We start from the raw sequence: 21,230 nt of genomic DNA, 5'->3' as shown, positions 1-21,230 counted from the left end.
CTTTTTAGCAGCAGTGAAGGATGAAATCAGCCAAACCCAGGTGATGGAGCCAAGGATTTACCCAGAAATGGCTTGCAATGTACATTCTCTTGAAATTGTCTTTCCTTCTGTCATGTGATAAAGTGCTTGATAAAAATTGCTGTGTACATTCTTTGTCTTAAAGATAAGGTCAGATGAGATGGTTGTTTCAATTCCCTTTTTGTTTCCAGCTTTGTGAATCCGTACTTTGTATGTTTGCAGTGTGAGTGGAATTAAAGGCTGTTTTCAAGTATTCAGATTAAATGCGATTCTTCCAAATTTACAGAAAGTAATCTCAAGCTGTAGTGCTTACAGTCCTAAGGTGTCCCTGTCTCTGGCCCAGATGAAAGTAAGGCAGATTGCATTTTCCTCCCTTTGCCATTCATGGACCTCTAGAGCTCTTTGAGACCCAGAAAGGTGCTCATTAAAAGGACTCTACTGGATTGAACCAAAGGTCTGTCCAGTCCTGTGTTCATCTCAGCAGCTATAAACAGATGCTTAGGGAGCAGCAGGCAAAGCACATATGAAATGTCACACAAGTGCTTGCCTTGTGAGACCATTATTTTTAGAACAGAGAATTTCCTGAGCTGGATGTGGCTGCTGTCTGCTCAGTAACCCTATGTAGATTTATTTTCCAAGTATTTTTCTCCTTGATTCCAAGTCCATTCTTTTAAATCCAGAGCCACCTTTGGTAATAAATGCCACAATTCCACTGTGGGCAATGCAAACACCTTCTTCCCATTGTCTGCACTCTAGTTACTACTAGGTTCACTTGATTCCTTCTTAGTTTTTCTTGTGGTTTCTATCATTTTGGTTCTGAATCGATGCATGTACTTTAATCGATGAATCTGCATGTACTTTAGCAGACACAATTTCCATGCATACAAACTATGTGCAGACAGATATAAAAGCAAGGAGTAGTCAATCAAGGTATTGCATGTGTTTGCAAATGAAAACCATGGTTGGACCACTGCAGAAGATGTCTTCTCCTGGACTTTTTTAAAGAAAAGGACGGGTTTTTTTCACCATCAGAAATGTTGACAAACAGTGCTCGTGACCTTGCAATTTATTTCCCGTTGCCAAGACAAAATGTTCCTCTGCCCTCAAGAATTCTGCATCCTCTGTCGCCTGGAGACAAAGAGTTGACGTGAGCAGGGGACCAGGGTTTGAAAATAACCCCTGGGTGGCAGATAAGCGAAAATGTGGACAGCAGGAGGGCAGTAACAGTTTGAGGGCGAAACTCCAGATCACCTGCACCTCCAAGGATCACTGCCAAGCCGCAGCCCGCACTACCTGAGCGGGCAGCAGTCGCATCTCCGCCCGCGCAGTCGGATCGACACCTCCCGAGCTCGCTGCTCCTCGGAGCAGCCCGTCCTCCCGGCAGCCCCGTGCTGGGGGGAGGACGCGGGACTTTGCACCCGCGGGAAGGAGCCACGGGCGGGGAGCGCTGCGCTCCTCCGTGCGCGGCCGCTTTCCGCCTCCCGGGCCGGGGCCGGCGGCGAGGGCAGCGGCAGCAGCCGCTTGGCTCGCAGCCCCCGGCGGGGAGCCGGGCCCTTGCCGCGGGGGCAGCGCCGACCTTGCCGTGTGACAGCCGGGGGGGGCCGCTGCTGCCTCGGCGAGCCCGGCTGCGGCGCGGCGGCTGCAGCCATGTGTTTCTCCGCCTGCCACTGACACAATAACACGGGAAGCGGCGGCAGGGATCCGAGCCTGCCGTGGGGAAAAGTGACCCGAGGCGCTCAGGTGAGCCGGAGCGGCTGGAGGTGGCTGTCGCTGGCCGCCACCCCCGCCAAGAGCTCCGGGGCCGGGCGGGAAGCGCCCCGGAGCTGCCGGCGGGGGCAGCGCGGCCGGAGGGCGGCGAGTCCCCGGTGCCCCCCCAGCCGGAGGTGCCGTGCCCGCAGGCCGGCGGCGATGGAGGAGGGCATGAGCAGCATGCAGCAGAAAGCGGCGGAGCTGGAGCACATGGCCGAGGTCCTGCTCACCGGCGAGCAGCTCCGGTAAGCGATGCCTCCGTCCCGCTTTGCCGGGGACGCGTACCCGGGCAGCCCCGCTGACGGCAGGAGGGCGAGGTTTGGGGGAAGGAGGGCGAGGTTCTGTCCCCGCGGACTTTCTTTGCACCGGAGCACCTGCCCTGCTTCCATCGCGGCCCCGGGCTGCGGCCCCGCTTTCAGCAGCGATGAGGACGAGGGGCCGCAGCCCCGCACGGGGAGCTCCTGCCCGGGCACCTCCGCTGCCCGGCGGGGAACGGGGGGCGGCTGGGGAGAGGCTGCTGCGCCACTAAAGGCATCAAACGCTGCAGGAGAGCGGCGTCTTTGAAGAGTAAGAAACCCAGAGAAACCGTAAGAGATGAAGAGTCTCTGCAGCCCGTGGAGAGGCCGGGCGAGCGCAGGGCAGCGCTCCCGGGCTGCCCGTCCGGCACTGCCAGCGGCTCCGGGCACTGACCCCGCAGCGCTGCGCCTCACTCCAAGGGATTGTTTTTATTTTGCATCAGCTGGTCCCAGCAGATGGAAGGGGATTCCTACTGTCAGTGCCAGCAGCAATTAACAGTGCTGTGTGACTGGAGTTGTGAGCAGCACAGGAGCCTTGAACAAAAAATGCCTGACTCAGTTAATTTTTAATTTCTGTGGTGTATGCTGGCTATGTGTGCTGGCTGTACCTATACAGTACAGAGGAGAAAAAAATAATTTTAATAATTTTGGTTTGGTGGTGGACCATCCTGTAATCCAGGAAGAAAAATCCCATTATAATGTGTTATATAAGTAACTAGAAAGGGAGGGTAAAATTTTTTTCCCAGTAGTTTTTCCCTGTTTTTTTTTACATTTTTTTCTGAGATGCCAGACAAACACTGAAAAGTGATAGAAATGTTCCCTGGTTTGGTAGATGCCATAATTGCTGCTAGTACAGACACTGTTAGCGTTTGCATCCATGAAGTAAGAAGTGCCACTTTGTGATGCACACCAGTGGTACTCCTGTTCAGCAAGTAAATGTTATTTTGGTGATCTGGCTCCAGTACACACCAATGACTCCTCCAAGCTTGAGATTCTGCTTCAAAGTAGTAGCCTGAAGTGACAATTAGGGTAACAGAGTGCACTGGTATGGGTCCTGTATGGTGGATTTGGTGCAGAGTTGAGCATCCAAGTGTCAGATAAGAATCCTGCTATTCGTAATTTATGTTGCTAGAAGTTGAAGATTCAGGCTAACAAAAAATTTCTATAAGGATCACATGAATCTTTCTGTATGCCTCATAGTTAAATGTAAAAACAAAAGCTTTGCAATCTTTCCCTGAGAAGAAACTGAGAAAATGTTACCAAATCAGGCTCCTAGAATCAGCTCAATGTTGCTACCAAGAATTATATTTGTCATTTTGTTTATTAAGGTATTGAAAACACACTGGCCTTTTTGGACAAGGCGATCTGCAGATACACAATAATTATTGCCCATTCTGTGTAGTTACCTATGGCCATTCCTTCATGAGGCTGTAAGAAATGGCTTAGATCTGCTTGGACTAGGAGTTCATGAACAAGTCAGGGTGCATAATGTCTGGCTACTGCTGAACAGGGAGATCCACTCTTCTGGCCCTTTTCCTACTACCCAGCAGTGTAGTCCCACCTCCTCTTTGTGCCTGCTCAGGTAACTGCTTCTTGAAAGCAGATCCAATGTGGTGATTTGGTGGGTAGCTTAATTTTTGGATCTGCTGACATCCAGAAGCCACAGAAGATAGGTGTTTGGAATGTGGAGCCAGGAAGAAGATGTGGAGATGTGGTGGAGAAGATACAAAATTTTCATTTGGATAGCAGTGAGCTGTTGGGTCAGCTGGAACTATATTGTGAAACTGCACCCAAAATTGTCTACTTCCCTTCAATTTTTTCTTTACTTCATTCTATTTCTCTGTTGGAATACTCTGTGCAAAGAATTTGTATTCTTCAGTTCTCTAGGCAGTAAAAGCCACAAATAAGTGATAGAAGACTGGCTGGCAGACAAGTTTTAGCCAACCCTGCATTTAAAGTTTCCTTTTTCCTGTCCAAGATAAGCGTATAATTGTTAATGCGAAATGAAAATGTGGAGTGTTTTCAGGATCAAAGACAGTTTATATCAGCAGCCTTTGGGGCAGGCAAACAGATGATAGAAAACCAGCACACACATGCACTCAAGGCAACATACTGTACTCTATTCTTAGTGATGCTTACAAGTGCAAGATTCCCCAGTGGGATTGATGCAGCCAGACAGGTGATTATGTGTGTATTTGGGTGAAAGTGCATGCAAGATGAGCACATAACTTAGGAGTAAAAGTGTAAAATGAAACTGAGCATAGTGTTACTTACACAAACGTGACCAAATGGAGGTATTTAAAGCACTCTTGTACTAGACCAAACAGCACGTGTGTCTAAACTCAAATACTTACCAGAGCTGCTTGATTTAAATTCCTTGCAAAGTTCCTAGTGCCTGTTTTGCTCCAGCCTCACGAGTTCCCTCATAGCTTTCATTCCCATGGGCTGTTGCATGTCTGTTCTTCTGTGTCAGGAGTTTCATGCAGTGAGGGTTAAAGATGTCTGAGCAGCACCTTGGCAAGCCTGGCTTTGCACACTGGCAGTGCCTGTGGTGGGAATGGAAGCCCTGTACCCTCTTCCACTCCCTAGACAAGTGAACACTGGCTGGGGGAGGGAAAGGATAGGACAAATACTTTTTTTCCTTCTCCTTGTTCCTGTCTCCCGGTTGCTTGTGATGTGTGTTTTGACTTTGCAAGGTCAGGAGCCTCTGCCCTGATGTGTGTAATGTCAGCTGGCACACAGGAACGTGGCTGCTGGCTCAGGCTGTGATGTAAATCCTGGCCCATGGGTGGGGTGATTTATGGAAAAAGTAAACGAGCTATAGGTTAGATAACTTGGTAAATTTTTACATCTAGTAGTGTCCTTTGCCTCTATAGCCAGCAGCTCTCTGAGCAAATGCCTAACTCTTACTTTTGGTTAATAGAAACATAATTTTTTAAAGTAAGGACTTAGAAGTTTGGCTCTTGGCAAGCCTTTAAATTATTAAGCTGACAGCTGTGAAGGAAAGCTGAAGATTTCAGCAGTGTGACACACCAGAACAGACCCTTCTTCATGCAGGAGATTAGCAAGAGCAAGGCAAAAGCTGGGATGGGCATGATCTGGCTGGAAGCTTTGGCACTGATGTACCTGCAGGGACAAACTGTGAAGGCTTTGGCTGCCTGACAGCTCCAGCCACCCAAAATCTCAGCTCTTCCCTTTGTTCTTATGCAGAGACCCTATAGCGGTTCAGTGGTGAGCTCTCTCTCTTCTGAGGAGGTTTTAACAGTGCTGCCCTTTAAATGTTTGAGAGGATCATGGCACCTTCAGCTTCCTCAGGACTGGGAGAACCCTTTGAGGCCTCCACCCTGCTACATCCCTGCCTGCAAATCCATGCGTGGTACAGCCCTGGGGAAGTGAATGTCCCTGAGCTTCCTTGGCCTTGCTGGGAGTACCTGAAGGAAGATGTCACATCGATAGTCATTCTTGGAAGCTTAATAATGGCACTACTGAAGTTGTTAAGAATTTTATCAAAAGCAGAGCAATTCCAAGCTCATTGCCCTCATGGCTGAAGGCAACAGGTTGTGCCCATTTCAGCACTGTTTGGCAGAAGGATTAAAGTGTCTGGGTTTGAGAACTGACTTGGATAGAGCTGATTTTACCCTCTGGCAACCAAAAGCAGTTTCAATGTGCATATTTTAATATAGATGCTGGTTGCCTATCTTACAAGGTAGGGGTGTCTGAAATCTCCTCATCTGCTAATTGTTCCTTGGTGCCAGATTGTCACCAAAATCTTGTATATCTCCCCAGAGTCTTGCATTTCTTCCAGAAAATGTGCCTAGTAATTCAAGAATCCTCAGGCTTTGGTCAAGTGAGCAGCAATATTTTAACACCTGTAATTGCCATTGTATATGATGTGCAGTTCTCTGTAGTAGGTGTAACTTGAATAACATCTAATGTCTCTGCAGACTTTTGGACCCCTCTATCGCCAGCTTTCACAAGAATCTACGTCTTTCCCTATTCACACTTCTGTTAAATAATTGGGTAAATAAATATGAGTCTTCTTTAGATGAGGCAGTGTTGCCTTCTCCACAAGGCAGTGATTTTGATAGAACAGTTTTTATAATCAGCATTATCTTTCTTTCTACTTAGAAAAGTATGAAGCATGTTTCGTAGAGATTTTTCTTTCTTTTGGAAGAGGCAAAAGATTCAACAGAAATTTATTTCCATTTTTGTGAGAGTTGGTGTATGAGTTTTGTTTTACACAATTAAAGGTTTTACATGGTGAACAGCTACACATTTTGAAGCTGTAAGACATAACCAGCTTCATTTGTCTTCCAAAGGTTTCACTTCACGAACCTAATCACTTTCAGAAGCCATATTAGAGTTCATAACTTTCAGAGTCATTAACTTGTGAAGGATGGCAGCACTTATAGGTCCATAACTTTTTTCTAATTTTAAGCAATAAACAGTCAACATTTTTTCATTGTGATAGGATTGAAAAGTTCATTAGCACTCTAAGGCGCAGAAAGCCCATGGCACATAACAGTGACAGTTTCTAGAGCAACGATATCAAAAGACCCTTAGTGTTAATGTATTGCTATGATACAATGTTATATGAACTGTATAGTTACAGAATTTATTAAATGCTATTACTGTGTTTGAAAGTGTGTTAAGACTTTGGTGTAAACTTAGACTATAAAAGGATTTGAGATATATAATATAATATAATATAATATAATATAATATAATATAATATAATATAATATAATATAATATAATATAATATAATATAATATAATATAATATAATATAATATAATATAATATAATATAATATAATATAATATAATATAATATAATATAATATAATATAATATAATATAATATAATATAATATAATATAATATAATATAATATAATATAATATAATAATGTCACTTACTCTCAAGTCACATCCATAGATGTTAAACAGACATCTATGTGATTTGAAGAATTGACAGAATTTCATAAAATGAGATTTTGTAATATGCCTAAACCAATCCAATTTTGTACTTCCTCCTTAGGGAATGATTGTTTTTCTACCCCCTGAACATTTTTCTTGCAACTTCCTTAGTTCTTCACCAGTGGTTGCATTTCCCAAGAGCTACTGATTGGGTTCAAAGCTAACCCTAAAAATAGTAGTTTTCAGTTGTTTCACTTGAGGAGACCCTCGTATGTTAGCTTCCACAGGGTGGATAGTACACAGAGATTATATCATCAGATCTCTGTGGAACAGACTCCTTTAGAACTCTCTGTACAAATAATTTCACTTCCATCAATTTGTTTTCCAAAATCAAGCAACCAAAAAATTCTCAGTTTTCTCTGTGAGGTTTCACCAGGATGATACACTGAAAGGTGTCAAAGTGAAGGTTGGTAAAGCTGCAAAATGAAGCGTTATGAAATCTGAAAGGTTTCCTGCTAACTCTACCCTATCACAACAATTCCAATTACATATTTTTATTACTATAAATTATTTAAATTTCTCATGTCATTCAGTAAAATCTGGGCTATTCAACATTTCTAGAAATGAAGATGTAAGGCTCTGTTTCAACATTTCTAGAAATGAAGATGTAAGGCTTTGTTTCATTTCTAGAAATGAAGATGTAAGGCTTTGTTTCCTTAGTTCTTTCCTTTTAGCTATGCCTTTTAATAATTCAGTTGTTTCCCTCAGCAGCTTTCCTCAAGTGCAGCTCAGAGATCAAGTAGTTAACAACGCATGTGCAAATAGGGATTGTTCTTTCACTATGTACATAAGGCAAATGTTGTATGAGTGGTTTGTGCTGTATATTTTATGTATTCCATTCCAGATGGAGTCAATCATTAACTTGTGTCTCAGGTTAGCAGAGATCAGCAGGCGAGTTGATGTGTATAGCATGTGCAAGAATATTTTTTATTTATTTTATGAGCTGCCTATGAAAAAGTGAAAGAAACTTGTTTTAATGTTGATGGTCATGCAGGGAAGGCAGAATGAATGTGCCAAAACCAATCTAGGTTTGCATTTATTACATGATCCCTGCTTCTATGGGAGCAGTGACCATAGTGGCACTATGACAGAGGAGTCATCCTATCACTTGTCATTATAATTTACTGTTTGTGTAGTGGTAGTGCCTAGGAATTTGAGGTGTTTATCAGGTCCCAACAGGGGTGGCTGCTGTATGCTCTGAAGAAAAATGAAGCCCTTGCAACACAAATCTTGGCTACGGCTGGTTGCAGCAGTGGTGGGTTCTGGACGATGAGGGATGGTCTGTGTGAAGCCACCAAGGTGGGGTTCTGTCAGTACTGAGATTTCTGGTTTGGGAAGTCAGACTCTGAGCCTAAGAGTGGCATCCTGAAAGCACAGAGAAAAATAACTCCCAAGTGTGGAGATGCAGAGAGGATACTGTTTATGCTGAAATGGGTAGGGATCTGTGCGTACCCTCTTCAGGGAAGGATCTGCTCTTTTTCCCCCGCAGAGTCACATCAGTAAAGTAAGAGACCAGACTGGAGCCAGCAGGGAGGCTAGCCAGCTTTTACTACAGGATAGATGGAAAGGACGAGGGAGGAATCAGTGTGTCTCATTTTAATTGACGTATCTGTAGACTCCAGTACTTTTTGAAGTTCAAAACTCATAGGATTTCAGTGCTTTCTGTGATGTAGAACTTAAGAAAGTGAAGGATATTGTCACAGCAGCAAATGTCAGCCTCTCTGCAGTCCAGCTAGGTTCCTGATATAAACTTCTTTGACCCCACCATTAAGTGTACAGGTACTGAGTGCCAGCTTGGTGGTAGCTCTTACTTGGGGTCTGTTCTCAGAAACAGACATCGCCTTCTGAGGCTCAGGGCCGGTCTAACTCTCTTGCTACTTATTCTGCTTTTTATTTTCATAACCCTGCTGTTTTTATTTTGTTAATTCTCTTGATACTACCATCCTGGCAGAGCAGACTTGAGTGAGTTCCTTTAACTTAAAGATACTTTTTTTCCTATGTTCAAGGCCAGTCACCTTCACAGAATTAATTTAAGAAGGAAGAGATTAAACTGATGGAGAACTGGCAAAGGGGATCAAAGGCTCAGGAAGAAGCAAGAGCTAATCAGGTTTGGTTTGTATATCTGGTCTTTGAAGAAGAACTGTTTTGAGACTTTTCAGGTTAATAAAGACAGAAAGTGTAAAGCTTGAAGTCTCAGCAGAACCACCAGCATTTGTTGAGGGAAGGATGCATTTCATGTGTTAATCATGGGTTGTTGGTTTTGTTCTTAAGCAAGATTAGGACATGTAAACATATATTTTAAACAATTTTAATGTATAAACCACTGGAATTAAATAGGTGTTCTTGCCTTCCGGTTCCCTCCTCTGTGTTTTCCCTCCTCTGGACTGGCTTAGGCATCTCTGGACCATCACTGTATGGTGACCTGCACTGGGGCAGTGATCAGCAGAGCTTTTGGAAGGCTGGTGTTTCAGTTGGGTCAGTTTTCAAACCAATTTACCACATGACCACAAAAAAGCTTTCTCTGAAGAAGTACAAGGGGGAGAAATGGGTGCTGGCTTCCCCCATGTCACTGACATACGTACGGTTTGAGGCTGTGGTTTACTGATAGAGCGGATCTAACTGCAGGCTGCTACTGCCCTGCTCTTATCACTTCCCTTGCACTTCGCACTGGTGTTTGGGATCAGAAGTTCAGGGAACTGAAGCAGCTGAAGCCAAATAAGAAAAATGTAACTTTCTAAACAGGTTCATCATGAACTCAGACCAGTGCCAACACTGGCGTGAAGGAGACAGCAGAAACACATGGTCAAGTACAGGGAGAGGGAATGGTGACAGCAGCCACTGCTGGGTTTGCTTGACCACCTCTTCAGGGTTGAATTTGCTGGATTTAATTTCAGACTCCAGTAGAAGACTGGAATTGTAAAAATGGTGTTGAGTGCAAAATGCCCAATCCATATGCTGTTACTGGACAGGAACAGAGACTAAATTTGACAATGTTATTTTCTTTCAAGGCTTTTACCTTTTCTTCTACACTCTTGTCACAGTATTGTGCATAAATGGGCATTCAAATAATGATATTTCAAGTGGTTTGAAATTTGTACTGTGCAATTTGCACGACCAGCTTATCACCAGTGTGACAGCACTACTTCAGAAGGCAACCCTGACCTTAATTATCAGCTTTTTACAGTTTTCAGTTTGTGTCTTAGCAGTGCCTCAATCTAGTAAATGCATTCAGATCTTAAAGGTGCAGTTGCAAATAATTAAAAAATGTTCCTGATCGCACTTGCTAATTCAGAGCAAATATAGAAGCATGTTTTCACATCACAGGCTGTAATTCTCCATTTCCTTGCAGTTATGTGGTTGGGTACATGGGCTACCACAGCTGTGTCAGGGCTTTGCAGGCAGATGAGAGTTTTTTGTTTCTGTGAGGAACAAGGGGTAGGTCGTGCTGTGGGTTTTACAGGACTGTTGGTCCAATGTGTTTGGCTACTGCTGCAGAAGGACGCAGCCCAGTTCCCTTGGACTGGGGCTTCTGCTGCGTGGCTGGTGCACTGCATTGGTGCATGTCTGAGGCCATGGTGAACAGTATCAGGGGCTCAGACAGGGTGTTATCCTGTCAAACTAGTGCTGCTGATGATGTAAAAGGTAAGATCAGCTAGGCTGAGGTCAGGGGATGCGGACCCCATAGTGAGATTGGCTTCTCAGGGAATCAGTTCTTGAAGTTAAAAGTTCAGCTCTGCCAGTCCAGGAGTCTCTTCTCACCCTAGTTGTTGCCCTGCTTGACCCTTGTTTACATATCAGGTTTTTGGCAGAGATCATAGCAATGCTAGACAAGATTTGGGTGACTCCATCCAAATGGTTCTGTGGCTGTTTGGGTGAGGGTGCCTCCTCTATTAAGGCAGCAAGCACAGAGATGCTCACTTGAAGGTAAAAAAATCAAATGTCAAACTGTTACTAAATAGCTGATCAGAGCAAAAGCCAGTGCATCTAAGAGAGAGTGATAGCAAAGATGGGAGCTTGAAAGTCAGGTATAGTAATACTGTGTTTGGTGTGACAGAAGACAAGGCAGTGAAAGGAATCCGAGAGACAGACACTCTTATTCTTCACAGCTCTTGAGCTGTGGCAACTATTTTTCCAAGCTGTATATAAGATTCAGACAAGATCATGTTTGTTGAGGACAGTGCCAGGAAGACTAGAGGCGGAAAATAATAGGTAAGGAGAACTTGCAACAGAGTTTAAACATTCTGGGGGAGTGGTATAGCTGTCCTGAAAGGGGCATTGCACAAGGAATTAGCAGGGACCAAAGTTCTTCTGCTGATGCAGCATTATCATATTTATCTTATATGAATCTTATATGCTCTACCTGGTTTGGGAAGATTCTCCCACTCCCAGTAACGTAGTGGCCATCCAGCACAGTAGCCTTTGGCTTTGTGTTACGGAGGTTTGTGTGGGTTTGCTTCCTTGCTTCTCACACCAAGTACTGTTGGGTGTTTTTCTGTAGTGTTTCTAGTAGTGTCTGGCTGAACTGCCCTACAGCCCACTGGCTCTGTGTCTGCACCGCTTACCTGTGCACTGGGACAATTGGGTTTATTGGTACTCAAGTGTTTGTATGCCATGTCTGTCGCTCTTTGCATCGTGAGTTGTGTCTTCAAAGCATTGTGGCTGCTCAAAGCAGGCCTGCCTGTCCCTTACAAGCCAGTCTTGGCCCTGATTTAAGAGACAAAGTGAATCCAAGACTTAATTACAATATGGCTAGTAAAAACAATGATTTTTAATTTAATTCCAATGAGTATTGGAGAATATTCACAGTCAGCTGAATTTTTGAGGACTTATCTGAGGAGTCTGTCCAACATTTATGCTCAGCCTCTTTGGAAGGAGAATCTGACAACACACAGCCAACACATCACTCAAAATTAGGATTGCAAATAATGGAAATGACTTCTGAAAATATATTAGCTAGGCATTATTTATAGCACTGATTGTCATCAGTGGAACAATTTCCTTTCATTTTTTTCTAAAAAGATCCTTGTCTTGATAATCATACATCCTTTTCTGCAGTAGCATGTAATTGTATAGCTTAGAAATTAGTGCAATATAATAGAAAGCTGTTAATTGTTTCCTGATGCTCAGGATGTAATTAACTTACACTTTCCTCTAGTTGAAATTAATTTATTTTTACTAAGATGTAGAAAAAATTACTCTTATCTTAAACTGCTGTTTTGTTGGTTGTCCCATGCAAACAGAGGGGGGTTGTCATGAGAAGAAGCTGAAAGTAGCATTATCATGTACAAATCTCAGAAGAGATTGTACAAATAGCATTTTGAGAATATCTAGAAGCTTAAAGCCTTGCCTTGAACAATTATTTTCAAAACTCATAGCATTTTGGACAAGCTCAGACCTTTCAAGTCTTTTGGAAAATGGTAGAAATAGGTGAGATTAAATGAGGTTAATAAATAGATCTCTGTGACAAGAAAAATGGGTCCATAATAGGAGCCATTGGTATCATGTTACTACATGTCTAATTAGACAAGGGGTGAAAATGGGTTCTTAAAAACACATTGAACAGAAGAAATAAAGCAAGGTTTATTAAAAGTTTGTGTTATTTTATTTTAATAAGCTTTATTTATTTATCTTTAATTTATGAAAAATTATGCAACTCTAAAATAGACTACAGAGAGTCTTCCTACAACACTCAAGCCCCAAAGAGGGCTGGCTCTCAGGTTGGGGTTGGGCCTGGGCACGTGAGCTGCAAGGAGGTGCTGAGGGCTGGGTCTGCTCTGCCTAGTGAAGAAAAGCTCTGGGGGATTCTTGTGGTTGCAACTATGAAAATGAGATGATGTAGGGAAAGGGGGAGCGAATTTTCCAAGTTGCACAGGGATGGTACAAGAGGCAGTAGTCAAAATTTGCAAGGAACTTTCTAATCAGATATTTAGAAAGAAGTATTCGCTGTGAGGGTAAGTAAAAAACTGGAATAGGAGTTCAGAGAAGCTCTGAAATATTAAAATCTTGCCTGGACGACATGACCCTTAGCAACTTGTACTAACTGGTTATACTTTCAGTATAGGTTGGACCAGATGACCTCCAGAGATCCATCCCTTCCAACTGAATATTTTATGAAGGCATAGTGTGTTGTCTTCTTCAAGCTGTGGTGGGTGATATTACCAGCTTTTTGTTATTGGCTGGTAACCAGAGATGATTATCCGCTCAGTGACACTGGTGGAAGGGATTCTAAGAATGCCTCCTGACCTGCTTCAGTGCAAAATCATCTGGGCTAGTTTGTACCACTGCTCTCATATTATACAGCTTTTCAACCAAATTTAAGGATGAGAAATGTATCCATTTCCAAATAAACCCCAAGAACTTTCAAAATCTCTCTGTTTCTACTAAGATTTTTAGGAGGATGTGAAGATGATAGCCTGGCTCCCTTGACCTCAATGTCTTAAGTTTGGCTAGGATTTTACCTCAGATCACATGAGATTCATCAAATTCCAACATCATAACTCTTCCCACCACCAAGACTTCTTTCCAAGATGTTTGTGATCTGTAGATTCATGTCTCAAAAACTTGGGGTACAGAAACCAAAGTGCACATAATTGGGGCATGCTGGTTTTATAGCAATCCTTGAAGAGTGAGAATAGGGAAAAGATTTGAGACTGTAGAGAGTAATATGTGCTGTAAGGCCAGTAGGTCATGGTGCCAGAAATGCTGCTGGCTGTGCTGTGTTGGCATTACAGGAGCAACAATAAGCTCAGGACCAGCCACCTGCTCCACTTTCTCACTGCCTGCATGACACTCTCAGATTCCCTCACCCTGTGGGACCAGGATTTGGGAGTTCATTCATGTGCACAGTGTCCATAGTCCTGCAGCTCCAACTTTGCTTGTGGAAAGAGGATTTTCACCCACATATTAAGGGAGGAAGGTATTTGAACTATTAAAATTTTCTTCCCTTGGAGAGGCACATCTCATCCTGTAGTCTGTCCTGCAGTCAAAAACATGACTATATCAAGAATGTGCCCAACCATTATGCCACCTATTTAAAAATAATATTTCTTTCAACACACACAAAACAATGGGATAATTTTTCTTTCTCTATATGTCATTGTGTTTTATCACAATGTTGCAAGGCCTAGATCCTTTAAAAATATTTCCTCATGGGGGAAAATCCAATCTCTTTAGTTTTCTATAAAGTGGTGGTTTTTCAAAGTGCTATACTTTGGGCCTGCTAATAAATCAAACACTAGTGTTCGGAAGAAAATTGCTTACATTCACTTTGTTGGGCTACAGAGGGGTTAGAGCTGCTCCAAATTAATGTATTAATAACTCCCTATTACTTTTTTTGGTTGAATCTGTAAATCAACACCAGCTGAAACAATGTTTCATACATTATTTCACATTAAATATGTTTGTACCCTGTGTTGCTTGCTTTTCTGACAAATATGGAATGTCTGAGTTTAGATGGAGCCAGTAACAACAGTACTCTTGGGAAAGATATAGGGCCAAAGGAGGAAGAAAGAAAGGATTGCATAAACTGTTCAGGAGAAAAACAATAAAAATGGAAAGAAGAATTTATTTAAACATATAGTGGCTAAGGAAAAAATACAGTGGAGTGGAAATCGTGAAATTTTGCTTGCAGGCAGAAAATTACACAGCACATCTTTTTATTCAGTATTCTCTCTCAGAAAATTAAAAACCTGTAGAAAGGCATTGGCCACTTGATCAATGGTTTAATGTCTTCACTGGCCACAAGCAGTGACCAGTTTTGCAGTTCTAGCAGTTCATGTATGCACAGCCTACTTACATATGGACTGAAATGTTGTATATCTTTATCCACAATCTGGATGAAGAGATCAAGAGCACCCTCAGCAGCTTTGCAGATGATACCAAGCTGTGTGGGAGTGTAGATCTGCTGGAGGGCAGGAGGGCTTTGCAGGGGTATTTGGACAGGATGGATTTGTGGGCTGAGGTCTATTTTATGAGATACAGCAAGGCCAAGTGTCAGGTCCTGCATTCTGCTCACAACCCCAAACAATGCTCCAGAGTTGAGTGGCTGGAAATCTGCCCTTGGAAAAGGACCTGGAGGTGCTGGTCAACAGTGGCTGAACATGAGGCAGTGTGTGCCCAGCTGGCCAAGAAGGCCAATGGCATCTTGGCCTGAATCAGGAACAGTGTGGCCAGCGGGAGCAGGGCAGGGATTGACCCCCTGTGCTGGTGAGGTCACACCTTGAGTGCTGTGTCCAGTTCTGGGCCCATCACTACAAGAAGGACACTGAGGGGCTGGAGTGTGTCCAGAGAAGGGCAATGGAGCTGGGGAAGGGTCAGGAGCACAGATCAGATGAGGATTGGCTGAGGGAGCTGGGGCTGCTTGGCCTGGAGAAAAGGAGGCTCAGGGGAGACCTTATCAATCTCTACAACTCCCTGAAAGGAGGCTGTGGCCAGGTGGGTTGGTCTCTTCTCCCAGGCAACGAGCAATAGGACAAGAAGTAATGGCCTCAGGTTGAACCAGAGGAGGTATAGATTGTACATTATGAAAAATTTCTTCACTGAAGTGGTAGTCAAGCGCTCTAACAGGCTGCCCAGGAAAATGTTAGAGTCACCATCCCTGGAGGTATTTAAACAATATGGCACTTAGGAACCTGGTTTAGTGGTGGACTTGCCAGGGTTAAGGGTTCTGTGATTCTGTCTTTCAATTGGTTTTGGTTACATTCAAATTAAGATCTAATGAACACTGTGCTGTGCTTTGATAGTCAGCATGAATTAGGGGCTAAACCTTGGCACATGCTATAGCCATCCTCCACGTGCCTGGGTAGCTGCAACAAGAAGTGCCTGTGGTCTGCCTGTCCAACTGTGCTTGTTCAAACCATCTGAAGAGCAACCATAGCCAAGCTCCTACAGATCTTCCTTTCTTCAAGACAAGTGATGACAGGGCTGGTCTTGAGGTGATGAATTGGATTAACACAGTGTTGGGCCATTTACACTGATCATAGGTGAGTGTCTGAGTTTGTGTAAGAGCACAGTGCAGGCCTGAAGCAGTCACCTCCTCTTGTCTCGTTGCCCATCTGAAGTCTGTCTCTAACCGTCTTTGCAACATGTGGTTTGGATTCAAGTTGAGGCCCGAGACAAAGTTGGGAGTATGCTGTAAACATAACCATGTTGTTATAATCTAAATCCAGCAGCATTCTACTAGGGCTGATGAGTGTGTAAAGCTGATGCTGTTACCTGGTGAATAAGGGTCAGGGTGCATGGTCTGAGTTATTAAAGCACTAAGAAGTCACATTTTGAATTTATTGTCAGAGCACATAAATACCTGTTCACTTGAGCTTTCTGCATGTGTGGAGAGAGAATATTGCTTACAAGAAAAATGGCAAACACATGGCCCAGCAATGGGAGCAAGTTGTTCAATAGAGCAGCAGGACTTCTCTGGATTCCTTAGGGATTTATTTATTACTTTAAAGGAAAACTTCCATTTAATCTTAAGAGGAGAGGGAGAATGCTTCTGTAATATTATTTTTTTTTCAAAGCTTATATACTTTTGAGCTTTTTACAAGGCCTAATCAAACAAGACAAGATCCTTGATAGCATCCTGACAGAAGGAGCTATTCATAAAGAGTGGTTGTGCCACAGCTGTGTATCTGTTCATACCATGATATATGAGACACAGAAAAATGCTGAGCTAATGAAACAAAACCATCCCTCAGGCTAGATTTTTGCAAAAGGAAAATATTTTAAATAGATTCAGTATTTAACTGTGATTTTTAATAATAGATTTTACCTAATGATGAAGTTCTTCATTAGCCTACCAGAATTTAGACAATGAGCAACTTCATCCCATTAAATAATCCCCTTAAATTCACATACCATAATACGTGCTGTTATGTGTTTGGATGACCTAGATAAAGAGAGAGATTTAAAGCAGATAAGATGTTTTTTTGCCATTAAAACATTTGTGTCAGAGAGCAATCCTTTCTGTGTTTAAAAAATAAATGCAGTAGTGTTATGTTGCAAAATTGTTGAGTAAAATCATTGTTACCATTGGCGTGCATTCATTTGGAGCTCACTGTAGTCTGGGGCAATCAGTAGATTTCCGACACATTTTTCATTTTTTCATCTGCACAAAGTGGTTTATTTTTTATTTTTCTTTTGCCAGTGAAACTTTATTGAATGTTACAGGATTTTCTGTAAGAAGAAAATGTATAAATGAGCAGAATGTTAATTAGGATTATGCTGCTTTGTTGCCTCCAGCTGATTGGAAAGGTCATATTGGCTTGTATTTTACTCACAAACACAAGTCAAGGGAGCTCTAAAAGGCTGTAACACCATTGGATTTAGACTTCTAACTTCTTTCAATTTATTCACTTTAATAATGACGTGCTCCATATTATTTCAATAAAGTTATGTGCCACTATATAAAATTAGACAAATTCCAGGCTAAGACCAAGCTGACTATGACTATATAGACAGGCTGTTTGCAGTGACTTCACAAGATCTCAGGCTAGAAGCTGGAGGTTCCTGCAAACCTGATGATCTGGATCTCAAGAGGATGAGTGAATGTTGCACGTGGAGGCAGGAAAGCCAACTGAGTTCAGACATGCAGAAACTTCAGCCAAGCGTAAAATGCGGAGCTGGGCTGTGGAGCTGGCAGAAGGATCCTCAGCCACTGCAGTTCCTCTTGGCTTCTACACTTTGATTTAGCAAGGAATCAGAGCAGACCCTTGGTCTCTACCCATGCTGCTACCCAGCTGACAGGGTTTCCTCACAGCCGATGCCCAGCTCTGTCTTGACACAGGTGTATGCCACAAAGGTTGTACAGTTTCCTTCAGATGATGGAGGAAAACTTGCCACTAGTTTGGTGTTGACTGGCCAGTTAAATCCCCATCCTTCCAATCAGCTGGGTGAGGACTACTGGATGTTTGAGCAATGAAAATGAAAACCAGGGAACATCCTGTGACAAAAACAAGAAAGCATGTTCACGAAATGGGGACATCTCTCGTATCTACAGCTCCTGAGCTTTGGCAAACACACAAAGAATGTCTGTATATCTGCATATACACTTGTAATAAAAGTTTTGATATAAACAGCAAGTGTCTTAATATAGGCAGCATTTGAACTTTTTTGGTTTTTGCTGCTGACATGAACCAGGACTTTAAAAAGGCTGAATCCTGGTAGAGTGCACTCAAAGGCCAGCCTCTGATATTCTTCCACCTTACAGTATTCCCAAGGTTGTTTGGAGATAGCAGTGTAAATCGTGTAATTATAAACCACAGGGATGGAAGATCATCTAAAGAACATTATACATATACATAATGTATGAATTACATATAATACATAATCCTAATATAGCAATACATAATTTTTTGGTATAATTATTATTATTCTTGCCTTAAGTAAGAATTAGAAATCTTTTCTCCAAAACTTTGTCTAATTCTTTTGTTATGATCCTCAGCATTACTTAAATAGCTTTTCTTGCTCTCTGCTTTCAACTCACCTGAAAGATTATAGACAGCAATCCTCCTCCTCTCACTTTCTGTCTAGGTAAGGCCAGATTCCCAATCCAGTATCATCTCTCTGCTCATGGGACTGGCTCATCATTTATCATACCAGAGTAGAGCTGTATCACTGCTTTGAGCTGATCATTCTTGAATGAGATGTCATAAACAAAGCACTATTTAGATGATGTTCTGTAGTATCAGATACAATGGCATAAACAACTGGATTTCCCATCATTTCTGGAAACATCTCTGTTAGTGCAATATGAGGTTGCCCTTGGTCTCAGCATGGTCTCAGCCTGTACTCAGTGGAAGTGTCACTACTGCATGTTCAGCTACTTCTTAGTCTGTTGATTTTAGCCTCCGAGTTCACAGTTTCCAGCAGAGCATTTTGTTGTTAGTGTACAGTGTTGTTAGCCTTACATTTTATAGTCTTACCTGTTCCTCCATGTCTATTTATGAACTGTGAAGGTCATCCTCTAACAATTTAATTGCCTCTAGGCAATCCAGTCAAATGGATCATTGCTTTCAGTGTTAAAAAAATCTACATCGGTTTTCCACCTTTGTTTTACAGTTTAGTGGTCAACCACTGAATTTCAATAGACTTCTGGAAGACAGTGGAAAGAACTCCCTTGAATCATGCTTTGGTCAGTGTAGCATCCTGCCAGTGTTGCCAGCTGGAGGAGGTAAAAAAGCATGTATGACTGTCAAAACATGACAGATTTGGTTTTTTTTAATTTAAAGAAATTCAATACAAATTGCCTTTTCTAATGAGTACTTTTGCACTACTATACAGCTGCCTTCAAAATAAAAATAAATCCTAGAAATGCAGTTATACTAAACATGAAAGAAAGGAGGCTATTCATTTAGAATGTGAACAGATAAACAAACTTTGATGGTTTTAATATAACATATTGTATCTTGAAAGAATATTGCATCTCTATTAATTTTAAGATGGACCTATTTATTCGTTGCACGTGAACTAAAAATTTTGAGTCGTAGCCCCAGTAGAAAATCAAGTTTGTTAACGATTATATTTAACACTAAGCATTTTGTTACTCATTATCTTACCTGTCAGGTACTGGATATTTATGCTTAATAACAGTCATGATTCAGCACAGTATTTGGATAACTGCTAGCGTAGAGATGGAAAACAATTGCTAAAAGCAACTGAGATATTACTGCAGTATGATGCTTTAGTAATGACGAAGGCAGATTTTTTATTCTTTCATTCAGTAGGGTTTCCAAGGACCACTGCAAGAAGTCCAAACAGTTGGTGCTCCTCTGAGAAGTGCAGAATATGAGGGAGAAAATTTCCTGCAGATCTGTGGTTCTCAGGCTGAGAGCAGCCATTCCTGGAAGGACTTTGAACTCAGAGTTACCCATATAACGTCCCTACAGAACTTATTTGTCACTTATTGACAGGGTAGGAGAAATTCTGAACTGCGCTCAAGATTAGGCACTTGACTGATTTCACTTCTCCCATGGATTTCTTGGGTTATCTCTGGCACATAACAACCCCTTTTACTGTTTGCACTCCAGGCTTGTTCAGTACTGTGCTGCGTTCTGGGTGTTAGAGATTTGCTCTTCCCCAGGTGTGCTGAGAGGTGGGTGGAGAAAAGACCTGGTTTCTCAGGTGGTCTGAAACTTGCTGCACACAGTGCAAGTGCCTACCAAGGTTAAAGTTAGCTTTTCCCTCTGGGTAAAAAAGGTGTCAGCCTTGCTGTGTAAGAGACTTCATCCTGTAACTTTCTTGGTTGCCCTACCCCCATGGCACGCCAGGTATATCGAGGAGAGGAGTTCTCACACAGCAGGGCTTTCTGGTACCCACAGCTGTTTGTGTCCTTGGTGCAGCCCTTCTTGACTCCCATCATGCAGGTCTGTAGCTGAGCATCCTATTCTGCAGCTGCTGGTCTCTCCAGGTTCCTGAAGGGCAGTGCTATCAGGAATATCTGTAGCAGTGGGGTTTGAGCTCTCTGACCTGTATTTTCCCTGTTTAGCACATTTAGCATTTCAAAAGAACATTCTTTTTTTCCAGACATGATACTGAGATAACATGCCTGCATTCCCTGACACAAATTTCATTGAGAAGTGCAATTGAGAAGTGCAAGAAGCCTCCCTTGAGACCTCACTGCTTCTTCTGAGTTTGCTATCCATAAAATAATTCCTTTATTGAGAGGTACTTTTGAGAAGTCTACAAGAGCTGGTGAGCTTATTACCATGTTAATCCAGTCATAGGATGTCTGTAATAATAGTTCTGCTATGGTTCCTGGTCTGCACTTTCAAATTTTGGTGGTCTTCAGTTTGGATTTGGAAAAATACCTTTGCAAAAATTACTCCTCACAGTACACATTGATTTAATAAGCCTAAGAATATCCATGGAATGGAGACACAGAAAATTAATGTGGATAAAAACCTAGTTGATGGATATTAGCAAAAATGGTGCTTTTTTTGAGTGAAAAATATTTCAGTTATTTTGAGGATCCACACAGCAGTATCCCATAGGCTTTGGGGCCTGCATCCATTTGTCCCGTGGTGCATCCCAGCTCATCCATAACTGAGTGGGAAGCACAATTACGTCTGACTTCCATTTAGAGAAGGAGGGCTGTGATTTGCTGAACTCTGACAGCTTCAGCCTAGAAAGTGAGCAGCCCGACTGAGACAGGCTGACTTCCACTTTCCTTATATGACTAGGGGCAGGTGAAAT

General features: G+C 42.5%; 1 protein-coding gene across 1 annotated transcript in view; it reads left to right on the top strand.

The window, feature by feature from the left end:
- The first annotated feature begins 1,777 nt into the window (after positions 1-1,777).
- The window catches only part of DEPTOR (DEP domain containing MTOR interacting protein), an 81,309-nt gene continuing 61,856 nt past the window's right edge, over positions 1,778-21,230 (top strand). The window contains exon 1 of the mRNA XM_086879612.1: positions 1,778-2,012. Within this exon, the coding sequence (XP_086735738.1) occupies positions 1,927-2,012 (86 nt within the window). The 5' untranslated portion in view covers positions 1,778-1,926. The remainder of the gene's footprint in view (positions 2,013-21,230) is intronic.

Source organism: Cyanistes caeruleus, chromosome 1 (assembly GCF_971803275.1).
Source record: "Cyanistes caeruleus chromosome 1, bCyaCae1.hap1.1, whole genome shotgun sequence".
Classification (NCBI taxonomy): Eukaryota; Metazoa; Chordata; class Aves; order Passeriformes; family Paridae; genus Cyanistes; species Cyanistes caeruleus.
The sequence above is the reverse complement of the archived record's forward strand: the minus strand, read 5'-3'. Positions and strand labels throughout refer to the sequence as shown.